General features: G+C 47.0%; 1 protein-coding gene across 2 annotated transcripts in view; it reads right to left on the minus strand.

The window, feature by feature from the left end:
* Positions 1–473: 473 nt before the first annotated feature.
* Cnksr3 (CNKSR family member 3) overlaps positions 474–22,415 on the minus strand; it is a 97,430-nt gene continuing 75,488 nt past the window's right edge. The window contains exons 6-13 of one of the 2 annotated variants that reach the window (XM_076552836.1): positions 20,790–20,909; positions 18,970–19,029; positions 13,920–13,988; positions 13,293–13,439; positions 7,495–7,619; positions 4,584–4,792; positions 4,044–4,133; positions 474–1,935 (exon numbers count right to left, since the gene is read on the minus strand). In XM_076552836.1, coding sequence (XP_076408951.1) covers positions 1,733–1,935; positions 4,044–4,133; positions 4,584–4,792; positions 7,495–7,619; positions 13,293–13,439; positions 13,920–13,988; positions 18,970–19,029; positions 20,790–20,909 — 1,023 coding nt within the window. In that variant the 3' untranslated portion in view covers positions 474–1,732. Of the gene's footprint in view, positions 2,024–4,043; positions 4,134–4,583; positions 4,793–7,494; positions 7,620–13,292; positions 13,440–13,919; positions 13,989–18,969; positions 19,030–20,789; positions 20,910–22,415 lie in introns of both variants that reach the window. The other variant, XM_006978078.4, reaches the window with a different exon arrangement.

The raw sequence follows: 22,415 nt of genomic DNA on the forward strand, positions 1-22,415 counted from the left end.
CCCCGCCCCCCCCCCCACACACACAGCTCCTTCCTTGCCTCTGGAGGCCCTTTCCTATACCCTGCCCATATGCTGGGGGTTAAGTACCAAGATGAATCACACACACTATCCTTACATCCCGTTTGTGGCGTCATTTGTGACCCCCCACCCAACACACTAGCTTCTCAAAGCTCCCCCCAGACACCTATGGGAAAATGCTGGTATGAACCCAATCACACTGAGAGAAGTGGATGCTGGGTCTCTCGATCCCGCCAGAGGCATTTAAGATGGGGGAGGGGCCCACTATCCCCAGTGATCCACTCATGAGCTGCCTTTCAGGCAGGTCAGTGGACAATCCCAGTGTTGTGAAAGAGTATGCGGAGGCCTGGCAAGAGCTCTGCCTAAGAACGCGTTGGAAAATTCCTTTTCCGTAGTTCCGTTTGCATTTGCTCCTTTAGTGCCACTACCACAAATTCATAAAATCCCAAAAAAAATGCTTGGGAGGATTTATTTCGGTTTTTAATATTAGTGCCCATGCTGGCGATGGCCAGAGTGGTCACTTGCAGATCTGAAAACACTTTGAATGCTCTTTTTTTCTTCGGTTTCACGTACGACGCAAAACAGAAATATTTCAATTACATGTGATTAAGAGTAAGAAAAATATACAACTCTATTTAAAACACTTAAATTAACAAGGCGGGGACTTTCCCATTCTAGCAAAATACGGTACATTCGGTTTAGACAAGAGTTGATATCCAGACACACGTTTTCAAAATACCTGATGCTAGTTGAAAATCAGTGACCATGAGGCTTCCCAAGATATTTCTAATCAGCAAAATGTGTACAACCGGGAAGGGCTGCAGGCTTTTTTTTTTTTTCTTTCCAGAAGACAGACATCAAACAGGTCAATAATGTAAACTGACCGATGTCTCATCACTCTAAATCTTGTTGCTTCCTTTTCCTGAATGGTACTTTGGCTCTCAGCAAACCTTATAGCTTCTTTCCCTCACAGAAGAACTCACAGAACAACTGCAACACCCCTCACAAAAAGCACACACTTTCTTGTGTTCACCACACCCCCCATCAAAGGGTGCTCAAGAGTCCGTACCGGCTCACCTAAATGGATGGATATTGTTACAGAAAAGGGGGGCTAACCGTGTGTAACAGCTGACCTACAGGTAAAGCCCTGCTCCAAACAGCCTCACACACTTACCACGCCACTCTGCCGTGGACGCGGCCACACTTATAAATATGGTCTATAGCTTTAAAAAAAAAAAATATCAAAACAGTTTTCTCCTTCGGCTTCTTCAGACACAGAAGTTGGACCACAGACCAACACATCAATGTGACAAAAGCCATCAACCTTAGTCCCCTGCTGCCCAAGAAAACAAAAGTGAACAATGTTGCCAATTCCTGACATTAAGTTGTCTGGCCAATGCACAATTTACAGAGCATGTCTCCACGTTCCCACAATGAGGCGGCAAAAATGAGCAGGCTGCGCCATGTCCGTCCGTCCGTCCTTCTGCCTCCACAAACAGCACCTGAGATCCTCTGGATCAGATGCCCCACCGAGGACTTCAAAATTCCAGGAACGGCCGGCCGCCTGCAACCTTAAAAAACAAAACACCATGGAATGAAGTAAGGTCGCCGGGAGCACTGCGGATGGAGTCTGAAGCAGCTGTCCCCTGAGGAAGAAGGCACTTGCTTAGCAGGAGACGGGCCGCAGGGAGGCCGGTGGGGCAGCCTCAGTGAGTCAACAGCTTGAGGCGAGTGAGCCAGCTGACCAGCAGGGAAGGCTCCCCAGAAGATGCCTTGGCAGATGAGGAGGCTGATTTCTTCTTGGGCCCTTCCTCCTGGAAGGGAATGGTGGCGCTGCTGTGCAGATCCGAGTTGATATAGCACCTGCTCCCTCGAATGTAGTCCGCACCTCGCACCAGGTGACGCTCCGTTGTGGGTCTGGAGAACCGGTACGCAGGGGAGGCGCTTTCTTCAGTGATGGGTGTGATCCGCTCATTACTGAAGTAGCGGCAGAGGACCTCTTCCCCTGTTTCCAAACAAAGCCCACAAGCCTGTGAGTATGAGAACCCCCAGATCTAACAGCACCCGATAAGTAAACACATACCCAGCTCTCTTCCCTGCAAGGCCCCGTGAAGGGCTTGACCTGCCTCAGGAGTGCTTGCAAAAGGAACCACTGGAGGTTCACCATGAGCCTTACGGTTAAATAAAAAATGTCAAAACTTCTCCACCTCCACACCACCAGCTCGTGTCCTGACGGTGCGCTCTTCAGTGGCTGGCACTGTGTTGGGGGGGGCTGTGGAGCCTTTGGGAGGTAGGGCCTGGCTGGCAGATACACCTCACAATGAGTGGTCCTGTGGTGATATTGTGTTCCCCAAAATATTGTGCATCCTAATAAACTTATCTGGGGAAGGAGAACAGAACAGCCACCAGATACAGAGGCCAGAAAATGGTGGCACACATGCCTTTAGTCCTAGCCTTCTAGAGGCATGGATCTCTGTGAGTTCAAGGCCACACTGGAAATAGCAGGCATGGTGAAGCACGCCTTTAATCTCAGGAAGTGAGCCTTTAATCTCAGGAAGTGATGGCAGAAAGCAAAAAGGTATATAAGGCGTGAAAACCAGAAACTAGCTTTTAGCTGATTAAGCTTTCAGGCTTTCGAGAAGCAGTTCAGCTGAGATTCATTCTGGATGAGGACTCAGAGGCTTCCAGTCAGAGGAAACAAGATCAGGTGAGGAACTGGCAAGGTGAGGTGGCTGTGGCTTGTTCTGCTTCTCTGATCTTTCAGCGTTCACCCCAATACCTGGCTCCAGGTTTATTTAAGATTCTTGCTACATGGTCCTCTGGAGGCTACACCTACTCTTGGTTCCTGATGCCACTGACTGACCCATCCTAGTCCACCATCTCATACTCCCACTGCCACAGCCAGGGTCTCTCTGCCCAGCGGGGAGGGCTCCATCCCGGGAACAATGCTCACCCCCCAGAGGGGAGGGCTCCATCCTGGGAACACTGCTATTTTATTTCTTAAGTGGCCATGTGTAGAGAGACATCATCACTTCTGAAGCAGTGGTCAGGAAGTTCTCATAAGCCCCAATCCTTACACTAGACCTCTCCTGATATGAAGGAGAGCAGGCCAGATCCACGCTCAGGGAACGGCGATGAAGATGTTAACATTTTAAGTCTAAACAAAGGCCAGCCTGCCACCTGCTGACGGCTGCAGAGACTTCCGTCTGCACACCAGGAACATCTGACACCCAGAGGCTGGCATCTTGTCCCTCTGTCGTGTTAGCATAATCCAGGTGATCCAAGTATGCAGGTGACATGGTTTCCCCAGGAGATGTTGGGTGTCACCCACTTGGAAGGCTAGGCCTTCGGAGTTTATTCTTCCTTCCGGCCCACAGCCCACATTACACTGCCTCACGGCTCTTTGTTTCAACATTTCTGAGGTGATGCTCTAATTCCCATCCAGTGTTGGTAATCAGAGCCTGTCTAGCAAAAATAGGTAAAAATTTTGTTTTGTTTTTGAGACAGGGCCTCACTCTGTAGCCCTGGCCAGCCTGAAACTCACTCTGTAGAGATCTGCCTGTCCTTGCCTCCCAAGTGCTGGGATTAATGGCACACACAACGGTGCCTAGCATATAAAAATATTTTTAGATGTTTCCTAAAGATTGGTGTAATAACTAGTAACCAATTACAGGATGAATTAAAAACAATTTTTCAGACAGTAATTATGCCATAATAATTTAAAGATGATTTGCATGTTCATCAAAAATCAAGCTTAAAAAATCATGCAATTAAGGATGTTTACTGAATGACTTGTTTAAAAAGTGGACCATTTATGTCTAGGGACTTTTAAAAAGCCACAGAGCTGACTAGATTCTAGGAAGATACAGCATTTCCACTCTGGAAACAAGCCGTATTGTAGCAACCTTCAGCAGGCCTGATTTACTGATGACAAGCTGGGCCTCATTTCTTGAGGAATCAGGGATGGGATGGCCTGGGTCTTCTGACACCATTCCGCGCTTTTGGTTTGCTTAGATGAGACATACCTTTCCTCCCGTGACCTCGAGGTCTAGCAAACGGGTCCACTATCCCCATCCAGTTCCCATCTGCAGGCATGGACAGAGGCCGGGGTTTGCCTTCAGAGACCAGATGGTGAGAGGCAAGGTTAGAGACAATTACCAACTTGAAGACACTCCCTCCCTTCACTTATAACTGAGCTCCCAACCGTGCCCACTTAAATAGAAGCGGCGACAAATTCTAAAATCAAACTATTTTTAAAGCCCCACGTCGACATCGAAAGCGCTTAGGGCAGAGAGGCGTGCCAGCCACCGCTGAGCCTTTGGGTCTCCAGCGCTCCAGTTAAAACTGTAATGTGAGCTCACCCAGCTGGGCTCTGATGCCAGGCTGAGCAATGACTCAAGAGGGCTTTGCTCTGGCCACATGAATAAAGGGCTCATACCTAGAATGTCACTGAGGTTTGTTTTCCTCGGATCACCTTCTGAGGCTGCCAAGTTCGTGCCAGAGCCCCAAGTAAGGAAGGGGTGGGGAGGTGAAAATGGAACAGCAGGGCACCCTGGAGAACTTACCATAGGATGGCGTCTTCCCTCTCATTTTTGCGGGGAGGATGTTGGTTCCCACCGAGTAAGCCGGCAGCTGGTCGGAATCAGCGATGGTAAATCTGCATCTTTGGCTCTCCTGGTCCAGGAAGGAGTTAGGGGACTCGGCACCCTTCCGCCCAGGCAACGGCTGTTTACTCTTACTGGGTCCTCCATAGGCAAAGCTCCCATTCTCGTCCCTGGAAGACAGTGGGTGGTGACTAGGAGCTCACAGACCAGCTCTCTTGACGAAGAGCGAACAACAGGAACCCAGGTACCATGGGCACGTGTGACTTTCAGCTCCTTCCCACTGGAAAGGACTGAGAAAGCACACACACACACACACACACACACACACACACACACACACACACCCCTGAAGAACAGAAGCCATGACCTGTCAAGTCCGGGCAAACACGGCCTCCTGGCCACGCATGTCTACACAGGACCAGTGCTCCCTGAAAACACAGCTCCTGCCTTCCCCACATCCTGTTCTCTGGGTGAATGTCCTGTTCGCAACAGGGGTCAGCACCTCAAGTGTGGGCTATCACACCATTTTTCTCACGCCAAGAGTAGGGTCATTGCCCGGATCCAGCAAGACTCTTGGCGTGTACTGAAGTTGTTAGATTTGAAAATTCTTCCAACGCTTTGAAGAGTGCTTCTCAGAAACCAGAGGAGGGGGACTATTTCTGAACTCAGTAAAAAAAAAAAAAAAAAAAAAAAAAACTAAGTTGGATCAGCAACTCTATCTTAATCCTCCTTAAATTTCATTATGCTTATAGCAGAACTCAGTTTGTACCTGAGCCTAAGTTACCAGACGAACAGCTTTCTTTCCTTGCATTTGGTGAATTTTGTAAGGCAGTCAGTAGAAGCCCACTGGACAAAGTACAGATAAAGAGGGTCATGAAGCCGGTGAGTGGCACCCCCAGGTGAGCCTGCTACCCACGTCCCCTCACGTTCTCAGAATCTTCTTCCACCGTCTGAACCCACCCTATAACCTCCTCACTCACAAGCTTTCATGATTCCTAACTTGTGTCTCTGTATCCATTGGCATGTCTCACACCCCAGAGAAGGCGCTCACTGGTGGCCTGTGTGTGTGTGTGTGTGTACGCACAACCATGTGTCTCCCATAAAGGGGTTTGGACATCCTAGCTCCCTTCCCATCCTTCTTGCCAGAACTCCTGTGACACTCTCACTGAGGCCCAGAGAACACTCAGGGTCGGGGGCTGGAGAATCTGTCTCCCTACAGTTCCTGACACAGTGACCTACTCTGTGGCCTGTGAGGTTCTGGGGTCCCCATGTGCAGAGACAACACCCCCTACAGCTTTAACCCACTCCAAGGACACTGTAATCGGAGAAGAGGGCCACCAGCTACCAGACATCTCTGATCACCACACTTGAGGTAAATCATTACATGCTGCCATTCCTTCTGGGTAAGTCAAGGGAGACCACAGGGCGACTTCGCTCGGTCCCCAGGCAAGAGACACAAAAGTAGCAAAAACCCTGATAAACAAAGACAAATGATCTGGGCGTTGGTGGCACACGCCTTTAATCCCAGCACTCGGGAGGCAGAGGCAGGCGGATCTCTGTGAGCTCAAGGCCAGCCTGGTCTACGGAGTGAGTTCCAGGACAACTAGGGATACACAGAGAAACCCTGTCTTAAAAAAACAAAAACAAATAAACAAACAAACACAAAAAGACAAACAAGCCGGGCACACCCACTGCACAGACGCTGCTCCAGCCCTGCCTGGTGACGCAGAAGACGTCGGTCCCAGTGTGTGTCTGACCAGGTGAGTGAGACGCTGGCGGTATCAGAGGCAAAACCAAGTCTGCTTGGTGCCAAGGGGTCACCGGCCCCTCACTCGGTGTACTCTGAATAAAAGCGACATCCTCTGGTGTCACTGGCATGGGTCGGTGTGTGAGCCCCCGTGAGGAAGCCTGGAGCACACCGCTCGACTGCCACTGTCCCTCCTGTAACCACTGTGCTTCACCACCACCAGTTAGGACACCAAGCAAGGATTAATATCACAAGCACACACTCATTTTGCTCACAGACAGTTCAACACATACCACCTCACCATTTTTCAGAGTGCCATGGTGTGTGTGTGTGTGTGTGTGTGTGTGTGTGTGTTTGTATATGTGTCTGTGTATGTAGATATGTTTGTGTGTGTGTGTGTGTAGGTGTTTGTATATAGGTGTTTGTGAGTTTGTGTGTGTGTGTACGTTTGTGTGTATATGTACTGTGTATGTACATGTGTATACATGTCTGTATGTATTATGTGTGCATGTCTGTATGTGTATGCACAAGTATAAGTGTATATGTACGTGTATTATGTGTTTGTGTGTATGTCTGTATACATATGTGAATATTACATACATATGTGTGTGCGCACCCGTGTGTATGTGCGTCTGTGTAGGTCCATGTATGTGTTTGTGTATTTATATATGTGTGCCTGTGTGTGTACCTGTGTTTATGTGTGTATATATGTATGTGTGTGTGCGCGCACACACACACGCGCGAGTGCATGCACACATCTTTCTTGGTAAAATCAGGCAACAACTCTAACGATTCTCACACAAATAACTTTTAGGTTCCTCCCTACAAATGAATTTATCATGGAGCTGACATAACTTAAGCTACAGGGACCCCACCCACCCCCAAACAGCTGCTTCTGAGGCCCCCAAAGCACAGACTTCTGTAAATTTTTCACAAGTCAAGTATATTGGGATTCCTTTCTTAAAGGGCCCTTACCCAGCTGTGTGAATTTCAAGCCCCACGAAGTGAGACCCGGCCCCGCAGTCCCACACAGCGAGTCAGATCTTGTCATTTAAAGTGACCTCCTGGCTCAGCATTGGCCATGCAGGGACAGCCAGCGCCCCTATGACATGGGGGCTCACGTACCGGGGGGAGTAGGGCACAGCAGGTGGGGGAGGGATGTACAGATCCAGGATGGCTGGCTTCTCCTTCTTCAGGGAGGCATCCATGGTGCTCTCTGGGGACTGGGTCGTGGTGGGTGGGGGTGAGGTCTGCAACGAGAGACACACGAGGAGTGAAACGCAGAGGTCCACTTGGAGATTATTCTTGTCTAATTTTTCCCCACCCCAAACCAAGCCAGGCCTGAGGACAAGCAGAGGCAGAGCTCACCCACACACTCACGGCTACTAACAGAGCTCAACATCCACGCTTCCAGGAGGCCACCGGCTCACAGAGGACTTGGAGAAGCTGCGGGGTTTTAACACTGGCTTTAGGGAAACCACTTACAAATCCATGCCTCAGTTTCCTGCTGGCTGAGAAAAGCACACAGCACTGCCCCTCAATTTAGGGGCTCTGGGTGTGGTGGTCCTGGCTACCCTGCTGACTAGCTGTGTACTGCTAAGAGACGGTCACTCAACGTCTCTGTGTCTCATCTATAAGATGGGACTTGAAGGGAACAAGAACAGCATCCAGTTGGAAACCAAGAGAACACACATGAAGGGCACAGGACATGCTTGCCACACCGTAAATACACAACTCATTCCGTTGAATTTAGCAATGCACGCCCATGGTGCAAACACATTTTTAAATTAAAAAAAATAAATAAATCTTTAACTTTAATTACATTACTGATCTCAAAGGACTTACATTTTTATTAAATATTTAATATTCCTACATGTGCATGTCTCGATCCAATCCACTCCCCTTCTCTCCTTTATCCCTTCCTCTCTTTCCTCTCTCAGCAACTTCCTGTTCTCTCCCATTCTCTCCCCCTCCCTGTCATCCCACCTCTAACTTCATGGCCAGTCAGTGTTGTCTGCATGTGTTCAGGTGCAGGACTTGTACTGGAGCATGGGCACTCTATGCAGGACCACATCCTGCTGTGGGATGTTCTGTATGATAAATATGTTGCTCTGATTGGTTAATAAATAAAACACTGATTGGCCAGTAGCCAGGCAGGAAGTATAGGTGGGACAAGGAGAGAAGAGAATTCTGGAAAGTGGAAGGCTGAGGCAGGAGATGCTGCCAGCCACCGCCACCATGAGTACCAACATGTAAGATACCGGTAAACCACGAGCCATGTGGCAAGGTATAGATTTATAGAAATGGGTTAATTTAAGCTATAAGAACAGATAACAAGAAGCCTGCCACGGCCGTACACAGTTTGTAAGCAACATAAGTCTCTGTGTTTACTTGGTTGGGTCTGAGCAGCTGCGGGACTGGCTGGTGAGAGAGATTTGTCCTGACCGTGGGCCAGGCAGGACTGGAGAAAACTCCAGCTACAACATCCCTGAAGAAAACTGACTCTCCTCCCAGCAGCCACCAAGTGCCAGTGGCTCCTCTGACAGTGGTAAGACTTCATGTGCTGGGAGATCCACGCTGGGATTTTAGCTGCCTTGATCTTGTGTAAGTTTTGCATACGCAGAAAGGACCGACATTCTAAAATCTCCTATGAGACTTTCTATCTTATTTCTTCTACAATCTAACAATGACACCGACCAACCAGCTCCAGTTGGGGAAAGACCAGCCAGGTCCTCACAGTTACTATGGGAACCACTGGCGAAGGCCCGCAAGTCCATGCTAGACCCTTTGAGGGAAGGAAGCACTCCCTTTTGACCTCAGGTTGTGATGAATGCAATGGATTCCAGCGACGAGAACTAGTGTGGACTAATTCCACAGGGACTGTGGCCACCGAGAGATTCAAAGTGACAGCTACATTCAGAAGGGATACAAAGGCCCACAGGCATGGGCTCTGTCTAGTCTTCCAGCATAATCTCCCAACCCGAGCCCTTAATTCAATTCAATATGGAATCTGTTGACATCCAATGAATCAATGAATGCCCATATCTGAAAACACAGGGCTAAAATCCATATCCTTAAAACCCTGTAAGCTACAAGTATTCTGGAACACTCCCATAAGACATTTTCTCCCCAAAATTCCAACATGAATGATGACTTCTGTTTAGGAAGACCCTCATTTGTCAGGATGCAGCCTAAAAACAGAATGGTGACCATCTTTCCTATGCAAGGCCACCTGAGGTACTGAGAAGAATCAGATGACATCCCTCCCAGGAGTGCTGGGCACCCAGGCATAATGACCACCGAAGGCGAAGCTGGAGAAACACCCAGGTCAGGAGCTGAGCAAGCCTACAGTCTTGTCTACCAGCGTTTATATTCTGCAAACAGCATTTGGTAGCTGAGCCACACAGCAGCTTCCACGTCTTCCTAGTGATTACTTCCCTGGGTCAGAAACAAAATTAAGTGTGTCCCCATCTCTCCCCAGCTCCTCATCCTCAAACCGCACGGTTAAGGAAGCTTGCCATGAAGAGAGAGAGAATGAAGTGCGCCCCCTCCCAAAGTTCATGTCCGGAACTCAAGGGATGAACTAGCCTCGATTTATACTTAACTTTCCCTCTGATCTGAACACACCCAAGGGGATCTTCCTTTGCCACCTCACACTCGGTCATGCTTACTGCGCCTGGCATCTCTTCCTTCATAATGGTTCCGTCTTGGCTCACCACATGACACCTGCTTCTCCCCTACCCAGCCCTCCCCTCATGCTGACCCCAAAGCCTTCTCTAATACTCAACAGCACTAACTAGGAAAGTGAGGCTCAGGGGACTGAATAGCTCACCCAAAGCTCAGAGGCGATGCATGGCAGAGCTGGAATGTCAACCTGCACAGCGCTGCCTGGGGACTCAAGCAGGGCCTCATCTCCAAGGCCTCTCAGGTCATCAGTCATTCATCCGAACCACCTCAGCACTAGCCTTGCTCAGAACTTCATCACTTCACATCTGGACATCCTCCTACATGATATTTTCTTGTGTCTAGACAATGTCTCGAGCTGAACTATGCCCCCTCAAGATTCCTATGTTGGGGACCCCTGCCCCGGTACTTCGGAATGTAATTGTATTTGGATATCACATCTTTAAAAAGAGGGGAGCAAGTTAAAATGAGGACATCAGAATGCACTCAATCCAACTGTGTCCAGACAAGACGAAGACACAGACAGAGCGAGGACAGGGAAAAGGCAGCTATTTTCAAGCCGGAGAGGAAGGCCTCAGAAGAGACCAACCCTGAACGCCTTGACCTTGAACCCCAATCACTCAGCCCATAGAACATTGTTGTGGCAACCCTAGCAAAGTAACACAGATAAGAACATAAAACTAGGCGTCAACCTGACCCCTGGGGGTAAAGTCCACGCCCTCTAGCCTGGTATCCTATCTCTGCTATTGCACTAGCCCGACTGACCAAGCCAACTTAGAGAGTTTGAGGTATTCTTTGGAGCAGGGGCTAGGAAGGACACCCAGAGTCCCCATACTGAGATCTCAGTCCCCAGCTTCTGGGCATAGCAACTGCCGAAAGCTCACAGCCATCCCTTCTCTAGAGAATGGCCCCCAGCAGACAGAGCTACCTCTCCTAGGAAGGGCCAGCAGGCCTGCAGCCGCCCGATGACACACAACCCTCCGTCCTGACCCTCCGTCCCATAGAGGGGGCCACGCCCGGACTTGTCTTCCTCTGCCCTTAAAAATCCCTTTGACAGGAATCACAACTCTGCCTCTAAGAGCCCAACCTAAGATGACCTCTGCCTGATGGCCACGTGTCCGCGTTGTTGTGGGGAGGGGGTGGTGGTTGCATGGGTTTAAAGAACAAGATGCACCCTCATCTGCCAGTGCAGACCCCACGCCCTTCCTTCTCATCAGCAAGAGGCACCTCACCTACACAATCCCTACTGCTCTCTCTGTCAAAACTTTCTAGAGGATGACAACAGTCAACACGAAGTGATTCCTGAGAACCGCTGAGAGAAGAGACTAAAACATTTTCACCACAAACAGCGGTGAGGTCCTATGTGCATTAACAACAACACAAACCAATTTTGAAATGCTGCACTGTAGAGCGAATGTGTACGTAGTTCAGGTGTGTCAATACGTTTTTCTCATTTTTGAATACATTTGTTTATATTTATATTTTGAATACTTTATATACATGGGTGGTCCGGGGCATGTCAGTACACCGAAGGCATGCAGTGACCACCACGGAGGCCAGAGGAAGGGGTTAGATGCCCTAGACTAGAGTTACAGACAGTGTGAGCTGCCGGCCGTGTGGGTGCTGGGAATGGAACCCAAGTCCCATGGAAGTGCTCTTAACTGCGAGACACCTCTCCGGTCCCCTCTCCTTAATTTTAAAACATAAGTCCTGTGTCCCATCTGCTCCACCCTCTACTTAGCGCTGCTGATTTCCACTCTGCTCACTATGCCTGTGGATACATTTGCAGCCTTATGTTATCATAAAGCGCTCAGATATACAGCCTAAAGGCACTCCGCCTTTCACATGAAGGTGCAAAATAAAATCACAGGCAGCCCTGCAAACAAAATGCCATCTAAGATTTAAGGACCTTTTCGAGCCGAGGAGGGACATCTGCTGGTGTTAGGGGCGCACATTTGGCTTAAGGACTTTTCTGAAAGCAAAAGCAAACGTTTAAAATATTATTGGGAAGTGGAAACTAAGAATCAGTGGCAAAAGGGGGTCCGTTGAGGCTGTAGAGGGATCACTGAGCCCCTTAAGCTCAGCCGAGACAATAAAGGTCCTTAATGCTTACAGAAGCTTTAAATCATAGAGCTCACCTAAAGTTGGCTTGTTTGTTATACACCGGCATGGGCTGGGGATTCTGAACCATGCCTAAGCAATGGTGTGGTGCCACCTCCCGCTGCCCGAGCTAAATTCTCCACCCCCACCTGCTCTTTGGCAAAGTCCTGCTAAGGATTCAGCAGCACGTGGGAGCCCTAAAATCAGGGTTCAAGTCCTGTGTAGTGTATCGAGTGCTGACTGTTATTTCCCCCACAATTGCAACATTCCTCCTAGAAGAAAAAGGGAAAGCAAGCCAAGGGTGGTGGTGCCGAACACCTTTAATCCCAGCACCGGGGAGACAGAGGCAGGTGGATCTCTGTGAGTTTGAGGCCAGCCTGGTCTACAGAGGGAGTTCCAGGACAGCCAGGGCTACACAGAGAAACCCTGTCTCAAAAAAAACAAACAAACAAAACAACAACAACAAAAAAGTCAGAAAGTAAACATCCAAGGTTCAGGATATTCCTGAAAGTTACAAAACTCACAAGAATGTTCCCTAACATTACACAAGTAGTATATCAGTTGCCAGGGAGAAGAGACGCTCTATGGGCTGGCACACCTGTCTGCCAGCCACACAGGGAATTCTAAGGATGAGTCTTTGGTAAGCTGTCACTCCTGCTGGCACGGGGGTCACCATGCTCCTGCAGGTAACCCCAATACACTGTCTCACTCAGCTGGACACGGGTGGGATGACTTCTCCGGTCAGCCACCCGTGGGTGCCCTACCTGGGGCAAGTGGACATTTGCTTGTGTCTCCCCAGGAAAGGCCACAGGACCATGCTGAAAACAAGTAAGACCATCTAAAGCGACCTTTCCACCTGTGTGGTCCACTGCGGCAGCACCAGCCATCGGTGGCGATTCGGCACCTGGAACACGGCCAGGGAGATGGAGGAACTGACCTTCCAACTATTTAAACAGTCACCTATGGCAAGTGGCTCCCACACTGTTCAGCAAAGACCCGGAGTTTACATTCTCATGCAAGCAGGACTAGAGAATACTGACAGGCAAACCAGCTCCTAAAAGCGGTCACCCTCCATTTGAATCCTTTTTTTTTTTTGACAAAGTCCCCTTTAGATGAAGGTCTACCACGGTCCCAGATACCTGCACGAGGGGCGGCTTCCACCGGAGGTTCTTCAGGGGGGCCGGAGTAAAGTTGAACGAGCCTACGGGCCTCTTCTTCAGCAGCAGTACCACACCTGTGGGATTCTCTCTCAACTTTCTCACCAGATTTTTCAGCTGCCACCCGACCTTGAATGAGGGAAAAGGAGGCAGGGAGAATTGCTTGTGAGCCATGGAAATCCAACCCGGAAACTTATCTCAAGGAAATTCAAGTTATGGGCAAATTGGGTCAATGTACATATGTTCATCTTAGCACTACGTCAGATACTGAAAAAAAAAAAATGGGTACAAAGTGTAATTTTTTTTTTTAAATGTAGAGGCTATAGAGATGGCTCAGCCATGAAGAGCACCAGCTGCTCTTGTAGAGGACTGGAGTTTGATTCCCAGCACCCATGCTGGGTGGCTCACAATTCCCTGCATATACAGCTCTTAGGAGATCTGATGCTGTATTCTAGCCTCCATGAACACCTGCACATGTGTGTGTGCGTATGTACATGTGCACATGCGCGCGCGCGCGCGCGCACACACACACACACACACACACACACACACAGAGTTTTAAATGGACAGTTGTGGAGGGAAAAATTACACCCCAATGAATGAACTCACCACAGTCTGCCGGTTAACTTGAATGACTTCATCACCAGCGTGAATCTTCTGAGACCTGTCTGCAGGAGACTACAGGGAAACAGAGAGACCTGGCTTAAGTGTTTGCCTCTCTCTTTCTGCTTCTGTAGACAATAGCAACAGAAATAACACTTTCTCAGAAAAATGAAGACCATCTATGAAAGTGGGCCACGGGTCTTGGCATAGGAGTCTCGTGTAATCTACATGAGGTTGGCTGCAGCGGATGACCTCTCCATTAACACCTGAGTTCATCTAAAAAATGAAATATGTGGGTGGTATTGTTGAAATGGTCAGCTGATAAAAAGCCAGAAGTTCAACTATAAATAAATAAATAGTAAATAAATAAACGGAAAAGTTTCATAGCTCCCCATCACCACTCACCCTGCGAAAGCAGAAGAACCATTTAATGTGTAAGGATCACTGTCATTATTAATAAACATTAATCTCTTTTCTTTCTGGTTTTCCAAGTTACCACAATGCCATTAAAATAAAAAGTTAATGGAAACAAAAATTTTACCTCTTTAAAGAAAAAAGTTTTTTCACCATTAGGTTATAAGTGTGGCTTTAACAAGAAAATATGAGTATGGCTTTAGTAAGAAAAAGAATCTAAGACTGAGAGATGGCTCAGCAGATAAGGCACCAGCTACGCAAGAATGGGGCATAAAGTCAGGTGCCCGGGGGCCCGGTAATCTGGACATGGTAAGTGTGTGTGTGTGTTCTGTGTTCCCATAGTAAGACAAATGGCAGAGACAAGAACCTGGAAGCTCCCAGGCCAGCCTGACAGGGGTACTCAGTGGCAAACAGGAGACACTATCTCAAGGTCAAAGGCATGGACTGACACTCAAGGTTGTCCTCTGACCACCACACACACACATACACACACACAGACGCACATGCACACGCGCACACACACACACACAGTGTGGCATGTGCACACCCACACTCACACCCACAGGAATATACAGACACACACATATCCACAAGCACACTGGTATATATACACAAAAGAGCATACACATACACACATATCATACATACACACACACACACACACACACACACACACACACACATATATATGTATATATATATACATATATATATGTGGTATATACATACACACATGTATATACCACATACACACATCATACACACAGAAAGACTTTTTAAAAAGAAACAAAATGAGGGGATGGAGAGAGGACCCAGTGGTTAAGAGCACTGGCTGCTCTTCCAGAGGTCCTGAGTTCAATTCCCAGCACCCAAATGGCAGCTCATAACTGCCTGTAACTCCAGTTCCAGGGAATCTGGCACCCTCATACAGACATATATGCAGACAAAACACCAATGCCCACAAAATAAAAATAAATAAATCTTTTTTAAAAAAGGAAAGAAAAAAATGCATGTGTTGTTCCTCCTTTATTATGCACTGTTATTACTTTAAAACAACAAAGACATTTATAAAGGGATATAAGCCACTTGTCGATGTGGTGCCTAGCATATTCCTGTTCCCTAAGTGAACAAAAACTCTTTCTGTTTAAGACATTATCACATGATGAAGAGGAAAAGATAAACCTTGGATTTCTAATTAAACACTATCTAGGTCAGAGTATTTAATTTTGTAACATATATGAGTGGGTGAAACTTCAATTTACAGCTATCGGAAGACAAAATAGCACCTTTGAACATGGGGGCGGGCAACAAAACTCCAAACACACTTGCTGGATTTTTCTCACTCAGCCGCTGTGATAGGCTTAACAAGAAATTAGCCGGCAGCATTAAGCTGTGGAAACACTGCCTCGGCTCTGTCAAGGCTCAGCTGAAGGCACAGGTAACTACGCTGGTTATTTTCAAAATAGCTCATCCGTTGCCATAACAACAGCAGTGCCTCAGCGGAGACTAGCAACCAGCTCGACACTGGGAGGAGACACCAACCTAGAGCCTCTTCCTCTTCGGTTGCTTTGTAAAGATGAATGCTCCCTTCTGCACCCGTGGGTCAACGGCTGGAGTTAAGTCTGACCCCTCGGAAGGCACCATCGTCTTAGCCTCCGAGAGCGGAGGATTCATTTGAGGCAAGCTTCATTTTTATAAGACATGGCCCCAAGGCCAGGAAGTCCCTGTTTATAGATCATAAAACACATGAACTACTGTCCTCAACTGACTCCCTTCCCAAGGATCCTCGTGTCTTCGTTTCTCAAATGTCCCATCAAGAGATTCGGGGCTGCGTTTGGCAGAACACTGATAAACAGAGAGCCTGATAGCAACGTTTTCCCCAAGTCAGGAGCTCTTGCCTATCTTCACCATGAGTCAGACTACAGAAAAAAACGATGCCTCTTGCAGTGTGCCCTCAGAAAGGGCAGAACAATGCCCCATTCTTCTGAAGCGCATCCCGCTCCCACAAGAGAGGGTTGTTCAGGTTCCTGAATAAGATCACAACATCCAAAAAAGAAGTCCGAGAGAGAACACCTTGGAACGATCTGTCTGACCCTGACTGCTGAGGTCACTCCAACAACACACACTGCATTGCTCAGAATGGCCTGCTGGCTTTGTATTATCCTGGAGCCCAGGATGGAGGCACACAGAACTAGAAAAGTCGTGGGAGATCTCTGCCCACCACTGCTCCCCTTCGTCCAAACTTTCTAAGTGAAATTACAGTCATCTCTGTTGAGAGTTGGAGAGCTGATCTGGAGCTGCCATTTCCTACTGCCAAGTATAAAATATCCACGAGTCTGTACAAAGCGCCCAGAGCACACCCTTGAGAAGTGAGGTCGTGACTACTTCCCAGCCACAGCTACAAGACTTAGCCCAGGGGCTTGTGCAGGCCAGGCCCTCAATAAATGCATGGTGAATGACTAAAGTAATGGACAATATTTTTAACAGATCACCACACGGAATCAAATGAGTTCTTGGTTTTTCTTAACCGTTAAAATGATGGTAAGTAACACCCCACCCCCATCTAGGGCAGCTTCCATTCAGTTCTGGAACAAACTATAGGCAGGTAAATCCTAGGTCCGTGGCCCTGGTTTATGATTCCGGTAGGAATTTCGGAAAGATATATTGTTATTCTTACTGACATTTCATTTGATTCTAAGGCAATATTGTTTAGCCTCCCGTTCAACTCTCGTCTCTAACAAAAGGGGGGTAGAAGAGGAAAGTGGCAACCTGTGCCTTCTGGTGGCACCACACAGACACACCACACATGTATCATAGAGTGATGTGGCTCCGAGAAGACCAGGGTGAGTCTGGAAATGCCCAAGTCTGGTCAAACCAAACAGCATGATCACCAAATTACAAGACCTTACAACTTCAGTCTTTAAAGGCTGTCATGGTCATCATCCTTCTGAGTCCCTCCAACCAAAAACAATGTATGGAGGGGTACTCGAGTCTGTTCTTGTGGTTTTGGGGGACAGCAATTCTCCAACAGGGATAAGTGGAGGTAAATTACATAAAGAGTTATGTTTGTCCCTTTGAAAGTATGTTCTGATGAAAATGAAAGCTTCCTGCGCCATTATTACCTATCAGGTGAGAAGGCCCAGAAATTCTTTGTAGGGGCCAGGGAGATGGCTCAGCAGTTAAGAACACTTACTATTACTACAGTGGACTCAGGCTTGGTTCCCAGCACCCACATCAGACAGCTCACAGCCACCTATAACTCCAGTTCCAGGGGATTTGACTCCCTCTGGCCTCTGTAGGTACCTGCACTCTTGTGGTGCATATAAACTCATGCAGGTGCACACGCGCACATACACACACACACAGAGTTTAACTAACTTTAAAAGTCCTCTTGATTCTCAGGATTTTTTTTTCTGACAGGCAATACTTAAAGACACCCCATCTTCCACTCATCTCTCTATCAGAGATACAAGACTGATGGAGAATTTACTCACTACCTCAAGCATTGGCATTTTCCCACTGTAACACTCAAGAGCTGTATAGCAAGCATTCATTAAAGCTCATGTCACATTTTATCAAAAGGCCTACTATGAAACTTAAATCAGACACACATTTTCACCACACCGGAAGGGGGGAGGGACTGCTGAATTTCCCCCTATATTTGGAATTATCTCCTCCCTCATTGATTGATTAAACAGACTCACGCCTCAAACATTTGCTTCTTTCACTGAGGCAGAGGGTAGCTGTTGAAATGTTCCTACTACTTCATGCCAATGTCACTCAAAAGCTAGCCACAGTTTAGGTTGCAAGAGAAATACATTTGCGTAGCTCTACTTTTTTCAAATTCATCATGTTAAAGAAGATAACGAGTAATCCCAGAGCTGGGGAGATGGCTCCGTGAGGGAAGTGTTTGCTGTGCACACCTGGGACCTGAGTTCAGATCTCCAGCATCCGGGTAAAAAGCTAGGCACAGTGGTATGCTCCTATAACCCTAGAGCCAAGGGACGCAGAAATAGGAGAAATCCTGAGACTTGCCGGCCAGCTGGTCTGCCAGTCAGTGACATCCTATCTCAAAACATAAAGTAGAGGGCAACTGAGGAAAACATCCAACACTGACTTCTGCCCTCCGAACAGATGCACACTCATATACGTGAGCACACACACAAACATGTACACACACATGTACACACACACACACACACACACACTATACACATGGTCACCAACCCCAGTTGTACTGTGAGTGAGTGACTCATAACAACAAAGAGATCGTTATTTTTGTACTTTTGGGTTCATACCTCCAAGGTGCAAAAGGAATAATTAGCACAAGGGTGGAGGCAGAAAAAAAAAAAAGACATGGCACATGACCCAGAGCAATAAAGGACAATTTAAATAATACATTGACAACAGCTGGTAACAGGCGGCAGCCAATCCGCCAACAGAACACACATAGCAGGCCGTCACACCAGCTCTCACACATTTCACACAGATAACATCACGTACGTGTGCGCGCCCGTGCGTGCTCTTAACCCCAAAGCTCAGAGATGTGGCGAATGTGTCAAAGCACACAAGAGCATACACACACACACACACACACACACACACACACACACACACACACACCCTACAGAGGCACACTTACATTTTCTGTGGTTCCGGTGATCACATGCAATCCATCATAGGTTGATTTGATGTACATGCCCTAGAGGGAGTCGCCAACATATTAACTCATTATTCCAGCATTCACAGAGAGCTGCAGTGACACATAAACTTTCAAAACACTCAACAGTCCCTTTGGAACATCAGGTGCTTTTTTAGCTTTCCAAAACACCAGGAAACTCAATCCAAAGGGCATCGAGAAAGATAACTAAACAACTGGACACCAGTAGAAGCGATCAGATGGGCAATCTCTTTGATATTATAATGTGTGTGCTGGGCACACAGCATCCTGCCACAACCCTAGGACGGAGGAATTTTCTCAGGCCTGCTCAGCGAGCCAGGCATTTCAAACAAGGGCTCTTCTTCTCTGTCCACCGCTTTCTCCCAGAGAAACAATGTGGTTGGCTCCATCTGCTATCAGTGGTACACATGGGACGACTTGTGAGAGCCTATTGTGATGCAGCCCGGGCTTGCAGGTGAAGCATGTGAACTAATTAAACATGGATAGATAATCAGTAATGGACATTGCTCTATTTTAGGGAAAGCCAAAGGATGGATGAATAAATGTGTCTTCAAAGAGACACCTTTAGGCAAACTTGGGCAAAATGCCACGTTACTAGATAAGTATCTACAATTTGACAGCCCAAATATCAACATTCTTATTGAACTATTATAAGATGAGGGGAGACAGAAAAAAAGGGGGCAGACAGGGCCCAAATAGTAGTTTCCCCTGATTATCTACACTGAACTTGTCCTGCTCTGTAATTGACACCACTCTGCAAAAACAATCTCACGAAACCGTAAAACCCTCAAGGTTCCCAACCATTCCTCTCCAGGGCTACAATGTCAAGTCAATATGTGTCTGCCCTACAGAACTGTACATCCTTCCCCCAACCATTCCTAGGATAACTCTATGGTAGGAAAGGACAACTCCATCTCGGCCCACTCAGGGCATGGATCTGATTCAACCCTTGACTACAAACTCATACCCAGGAATTCTTAAAGCTATGCTAATCCACCCTCTACTTTAGAGCCAAGTAAGAGTATACTTCTACCCACTGAGAATATGGGCTTGTTGACAGTGATTTTTTTTTTTTTTGCTTTCCTATTTAAGAGACTGACAACGTATACATCAATGACTCCAACCTCCTCCTTCATGTCCATCACCGTCACCAGCATCAGTAGTGACAGCCCTCCACTGCACAAGTTCTGTGCTCTTAGCACTGGGCACTTGGCATCATCGCCCAGGGCCAGCCGTTCAGCAGGCCTATGAGAAAGCCCACATGCAAAAGCTCCCTGATGTAAAGACTCTACGCTAGCCAATGAGCTTCATGGGTTTCTGTAGCTCTGCAAATTAATCCCCCGTGAGAAGTCACCCGCATGCATCCTGAAAGCCTGCCATTATAAACCTGACACAGGACGAAAGAAACATTTCTGAGATTTTCTTAGGGATCTTTTCCTTCCATCAGCCTCCTCACAGCCATCTTAAGTGCTAATAGACACTTCCAGAATGGATGCTGTTTTGTTCCCACAGACCGACCATCTCTCCTTTGTGGAAACGTTTTCTATTTCCTTTCATTGCTAAGCACTAAGAATCAATCCTAAGATGGGAGGGTAAAGTTTTTAAATTGTGTTTGTTTTTATGCTTGAAAGATAATTAACAGTTTAAGATGGCAGGTCTCTAACTATATAATAAATGTAATATAATATAAAGTAATGTAATAATATCTCTGTTACTCAGAGTTACAGTGAGAACAGTGAGACGTAGTTTATTGAGCACTTAAAAAACAAGAGAATCCTTACCAGGCCTTCCCCGGGTCTAACATTCGGTAAGTGAACTTCCTCCAGGCATGCACACTGGCTCATAACAGGGTCTGTGGTAGAGCGCACTGTCTTATCACAGATGCCATTTAAAACCTTGACCTGGAATTGAGGGAGTTCAATCATTAACCAGGTTTATCTCAAAATGATCTTTGGAGAAACGCACCTCACACATCATCTCTAGCTCTGGCCGGCCCTCACTATGATAATCCTGCTCAGTGAACGCCTGGCATTTGGACTCCATGTCTTACAATCTATGGGAATGTTGCTACTGTTTCTGCTTTCTTTCTTTTTTTTTTTTTTTAATTTGGCCAAGTTTTATGACAAAATAGTAGTATGAAGCACCTTAGAAAATTACAAAGTAATAAAATACACAAGGATTCTAGTGGTAATAACAACTTTTCTGGGCTGGCAAAATGACTCAACAGTTAGAAGTACCGGCTCCCAAGCCTTGTGACAGGAGGTCGATCGCCAGGGCTCAAACTCACATGGTAAAAGAACAAGTTGTCCTCGACTCACAGGAGGTGGCATGTGTGTACACCACCCCACAATCCACTTTCTAAAACAGCATGGCTTTTATAATCAATCCTTTATGGCCGACCACTGGAAAGCACAAGACAGGAAGAAACCCCTTTGACAGAGAAGGAGAAGTCCTCAGCCACCTAACAGCTTATTAGTATAGGGTCACACACACTCTCTTAAATACTAAATACTGACAAGAGAGAAAGATATTTCACTCTAAATGCTGTTATTGTTTTGTTTTTAATATACTTCAGGTTTGCAAGGTTCGGGGAGGGGATCAAGCCACAAATGCATTGGATTTCGACAGACTTCTCTCTCCATGCCAGCCTTCCCCGTGATTAACATCTATACAGTATTGTCCACTTTTACAGCTGATGAACCAATATTTAAATCCATAATTTTAAGTAGTATTCACTTTTGTGGTGTATTTCCTAGAAGTTTGGCAAATATTTAATGTTTTATATCCATTATTAAAGCATCCGATGGGGTAATTTCATCACCACTGGTGTCCCCAGGCTCAACATCATCCATTTCATCCTTCCTTGCCCTGGCCTCCTGGCCAGCATTGATCTTTTCACTGTCTCTACGCCTTTGCTTTCTCTAGATCAACCGACTGGAATCACACAGCATGCAGCCTCTTCTTTCTGGCTTACTTCAGTTAACAATATACATTTAAATTTTCTCTATATCTTTTCACAATTTGATAGCACATTTCTTCTTACTGCTAAGCAATATTCTATGTAATTAATATTCCATATTTGTCTCTCCATTCAGCTATAAAAAGACAGCTTGTCTCCTTCCATTTGGGGGCAATTAGGAATATAGCTACCATAAACATTACGTGCAATTCAGGGCAGATTTTGGTTGACATGAAGTTTACAACTCCCTTGGGTAAACACCCAACAGTGCAACTGATAGATCACACAGTTAGAATACGCTTAGTGTGGTGACTACCTGCCAAACCGTCCTCTAAATTGCTCCAATTCCCCATCCCTCCGAGCAACAAGTGACCATACTCCATAGTCACCCACATTTGCTGTGGTCAGTTCTAAATTTCAGCCAGTTCTAGTAAGCATGAAGTGGTGC

Source organism: Peromyscus maniculatus, chromosome 16, assembly GCF_049852395.1.
Source record: "Peromyscus maniculatus bairdii isolate BWxNUB_F1_BW_parent chromosome 16, HU_Pman_BW_mat_3.1, whole genome shotgun sequence".
Classification (NCBI taxonomy): Eukaryota; Metazoa; Chordata; class Mammalia; order Rodentia; family Cricetidae; genus Peromyscus; species Peromyscus maniculatus.